Raw genomic sequence first — 4,677 nt, forward strand, 5'->3', positions numbered from 1 at the left:
CTTATAGATCTGTAAACATTATACATCAGGATTTTTATGTTCACATCATAGATTCTATATCCTATGGGGTAGATAGCTAGTCTTTCTTGATAATATATCCAAGTCATTTTTCCCCCTCTAGGGGTTTTTCAAGAGAAGAAAGCAATTGAGGAGTGATTGATTTCTTAATCTGAATTTGTTCCGAGTGTTCTAACAGCTAACCTATGGTGACCTGTTCGTCCCTTACTTTGGCATGGTGATGGCGTGGGGCCACTGAATACGGTAAAGGAAAGACTACTTTCCTGGTAGAATGACCCGGAAGATTCTGAAAACTCAGTTATGTCCAAGCTGGAAATTGTCTCCATTCATATTTAGCCCTTGAGATGTTAAAGTGTGTGTGTGTGTGTGTGTGTGTGTGTGTGTGTGTGTCCATCACTGCTTATAGAAGGTTTTGGAATGTCTTAATTTGTTGAGATGAGAAAACGGTGATAAAGGGATGTGGTCGCTAGTAGGAAAGGCTATATGAAGGCTTTGGAATAAGAAAATGGCTGAAGAGATCTAATCATATTGATGTCTGTGTCAGTTTTGAAAGAGGATGAATTTCAGACTTTCTTTGTTAGGGTAAACATTAATAGCTAAGTTCATCCTATTGCTGTTAATCCTCACAGCCAGCTTCTCATGATGGAATGAAAGGGGAAAAATCCACCTTCCTAAATGTGATGTTTAATATGTTATTTCCTTTTTATGTGTTCAGCCCAATAAGGCTTTAAAAGTTAATTGTTTAATTAGGTCAATTTTTTACACAGTTTTGAAAACATAAAATTATTGTTTCTTTATGAAAATATTTTCACAGAGGGTAAGAATATTCAGCTACTTTATAAAGCAAGTACTGGGAGTGTAGTCAAGGGGTTCTATATCTGTCTGTAAATGTCTTTTTGGATTTGTATAATAAAGTCACTCTTTCTATAAATAAGAGTGATTTATAGACCAAAGTCAAATTTAGGATATCAGCTAAACAACAGCCTAAGGTTACCAAAATATTATGATATTACTGAACAGAGCTATGGACTAACAGTTTCATTGGTGATTTCTAAATAAAAAAAAAAATAAGGTGTCACAACAAAGAATAACTGGAATTTGCATCTTAGGTTGCATAAGTATTACAACATGATTATTGTTTAATTTCTATAATGTCAAATAATAGCTATTATATATTATTGCATGTGTGACAATAGAAAAAAAATCTCATTTGTTACCTAACTTATGGGCATTGTATTTTATATGATTTTAACAAAGAAGTATAATTATATGGGATGTATATTTTTATTATAGAATGTGCTAGTATGTAAGGAAATAAATGTATATGGTGTTCTGAAAACTTGATGTGGACTTTTATTTGTGAACCTTAAAATGATCCAACAAAGTTATTGTGACATATATAGAAAGTCATTCTCTACAATACAAGGAGTCATAAAATTACTATTATTTAAAATAATAGTAATTATGCAATTATGCTTTAATAACTATATTAACTTATTTATTAAATAAATTTCCTATAATGATATTAATCCTTTAAGTAAGAAACATAGTAATGCATTTTTATAGCAAAAAAGTTTAGGTGATATGCCCTTTAACTTAAGTCCCCTATTATAATTTTTTGATGAAGTTTAAAGGCAAATTCTTGAAATTTAATATGAAAAAAATAAAAACGTGATTTGAGATGTTTAAGACAGAATGTAAAGATACATTATCATCTGTACTTTCCTGGAGCAGAGATTTTTAGGGCTTTCATATATAGTATTATAAAGACAGTTCCTGCAAAATAATATCCAACTAACAGAAAGCAGATTTTTATGTTAGTTGATTTATTTCAGATTCATTCTCAACTAAGTGTGTGGATTTCTTTTTTTGTCATTAAACATTTTTATTATTATTATTATTATTATTTTACACTTTATTCACTTTGTATCCCCCCATAGGCCCCTCCCTCCTCCCCTCCTGATCCCACCCTCCCTCCCCCGTCTTCACGCATGCTCCTCCCCAAGTCCACTGATAGGGGAGGTCCTCCTCTTCTTCCTTCTGATCTTAGTCTATCAGATCACATCAGGAGTGGCTGCATTGTCATCTTCTGTGGCCTGGTAAGACTGCTCTCCCCTCAGGGGGACGTGATCAAAGAGCAGGCCAATCAGATTGTGTCGGAAGCAGTCCGTGTTCCCATTACTATGTAACCCACTTAGACACTAAACTGCCATGGGCTATATCTGCGCACGAGTTCTAGGTTATCTCCGTGCCTGGTACTTGGTTGGAATATGGGTCTCTGGGAAGAACCCTGTGTTCAAATCTTCTAGTTCTGTTGCTCTCCTTGTGGGGTTCCTGTCCTCTCCATAACCTACTATTTCCCACTTCTTACATAAGATTCCATGCACTCTGCCCAACAGTTGGCCATAAAGTCTCAGTGTCTGCTTTGATAGTCTGCAGGGCAGAGCCTTTCAGAGGCCCTCTGTGGCAGGTTCCTAGGTTGTTTCCTGCTTTCTTCTTCTTCTGATTTCTATCCTCTTTGCCTTTCGGGATGGGGATTGAGCGTTTTAGTCAGCATCCTCTCTCTTGATTAGTTTCTTTAGATGGACAGATTTTAGGTTTATCTTATAAGTCTATATGAGTGAGTATATACCGTGTGTGTCTTTCTGCTTCTGGGACAGCTCACTCAGGATGATCCTTTCCAGGTCCCACCATTTACCATTTTTTTTTTAATTTTTCTTATTAGTTACATTTTGTTAACTCTGTATCCTAGCTGTGTCCTGCTCCCTCATTCCTTCCCAATCCCACCCTTCCTCTCTCATCTCCTCCCTGCCCCTTTCCAAGTCCACTGATAAGGGAGGACCTCCTCCCCTTGTGTGTGGATTTCTTTGTGTGTGTATGGGTGTGTGTGTGGAGTGTGTGTGTGGGTGTTGGTGTGCATGTGGGGGGGTGTGTGTGGGTGTTGGTGTGGGTGTTGGTGTGCGTGTGGGGGGGGTGTGTGGGTGTTGGTGTGGGTGGGTGTGGGGGTGTTGGTGTGTGTGGGTGGGTGTGGGTGTGGGTGTGTGGGGGGAGTGTGTATTTCTTAAATTAACACCCTTCTTTTGTCATTACTGACATCTCTGAAAAACTAATATTTTTAAGTAAGAAGTCTAAGTATATTAAAGACTTTGGAACTTTGTTTGCTCGTAGGTACAAAGATTCACTTAGACATTGACAACAAACCTGGAAACTGTGGGCTCAACAAAATCACCCAAAGGAAAACAGTGTTATCAACAAGTCAGTGGTGCTCCATGGAAGAGGAATTTGTTAGACACTTATTAGAAATCACTTGAGATTTACATCTAGAAAATGAGAACGAAGACTTTATCCACGATAGAATGATTCTTGGACACATTTACAATATCATGGCTGGTGTTACCTTTAGTTCTTACTCCTGAATCTACTCCCAATTGATTGGAACAGATTAAATGGGACAGAGCAACAATGTGACAGAATTTATCCTACTAGGTCTCACTCAGGATCCTGCTGGGAGAAAAGCATTATTTGTCATGTTTTTACTCATCTATATTGTGACAATAGTGGGCAACCTGCTCATTGTGATGACAGTGATTGCCAGCCCTTCCCTGGGCTCCCCAATGTACTTTTTCCTTGCTTGTTTGTCACTCATGGATGCTATTTATTCCACTGCCTTCTCAACCAAGTTGCTTATGGACTTAATCTGCAACACAAGAACAATTTCAGTTTCTGCTTGCATAGGCCAGCTATTTGTAGAGCACTTATTTGGTGGTGCTGAGGTCTTCCTTCTAGTTTTTATGGCCTATGATCGCTATGTGGCCATCTGTAAACCCCTGCATTATATGTCTATCATGAGTCATCAGGTTTGTATTCTCCTGTTGGCGGTAGCCTGTGCTGGAGGTTTTGCCCACTCTTTGGTTCAAGTTATCTTTGTTTACAACCTCCCTCTTTGTGGCCCCAGTATTATCGATCACTTTATCTGTGACATGTACCCATTATTGGAATTAGCGTGTACTGACACTTACTTAATTGGACTCACTGTGGTTGCCAATGGTGGAGCAATTTGTATGACAGTCTTTATCCTTCTCCTAGTCTCCTATGGGATTATTCTAAACTCTCTTAAGACTCAAAGTGAGGAAGGGAGACACAAAACCCTGTCCACCTGCAGCTCCCACATCACAGTGGTTGTCCTCTTTTTTGTTCCCTGTATTTTCATGTATGTTAGACCTGTCTCCAACTTTCCTATTGATAAGTCCCTGACTGTAGTTTATACAGTTATCACTCCCATGTTGAATCCTTTAATATACACTCTGAGAAATTCAGAGATAAAAATTTGTATGGAAAAACTTTGGTGTAAAAGATTAACTATGGAAAAATTGAGAATGTTTTTTTAACTAAACACACACTAATTCCAAAGCTACTCTAACAAAGGATGATGCGGTATCCCCAGGGAATTCTTTAGGTGTGCTTTACTTTATGCAAAGCCACTGAAGAGCTGAATCAACTTTTCATTGAGATTAGAATTAATTTAGTAAAGAATTACTGAACATAAATAATAAAAGACAAAGATTTTTTTCCATATAATAAAGAATGAAAGAACTAAATTAATTTATTCTTTCCTAAGCAGTCAACTAACTGGTATTTTGAAATTCATGATTATATACA

General features: G+C 37.4%; 1 protein-coding gene across 1 annotated transcript; it reads left to right on the top strand.

Moving 5' to 3' along the window:
• Positions 1-3,464: 3,464 nt before the first annotated feature.
• On the top strand, positions 3,465-4,406 carry LOC132652856 (olfactory receptor 4A16-like). Its single transcript, XM_060378789.1, has one exon. It carries the CDS (start codon positions 3,465-3,467, stop codon positions 4,404-4,406), a length of 942 nt encoding a protein of 313 aa, XP_060234772.1.
• Positions 4,407-4,677: the final 271 nt, after the last annotated feature.

This window comes from Meriones unguiculatus, chromosome 3 (genome assembly GCF_030254825.1).
Source record: "Meriones unguiculatus strain TT.TT164.6M chromosome 3, Bangor_MerUng_6.1, whole genome shotgun sequence".
Lineage (NCBI taxonomy): Eukaryota > Metazoa > Chordata > Mammalia > Rodentia > Muridae > Meriones > Meriones unguiculatus.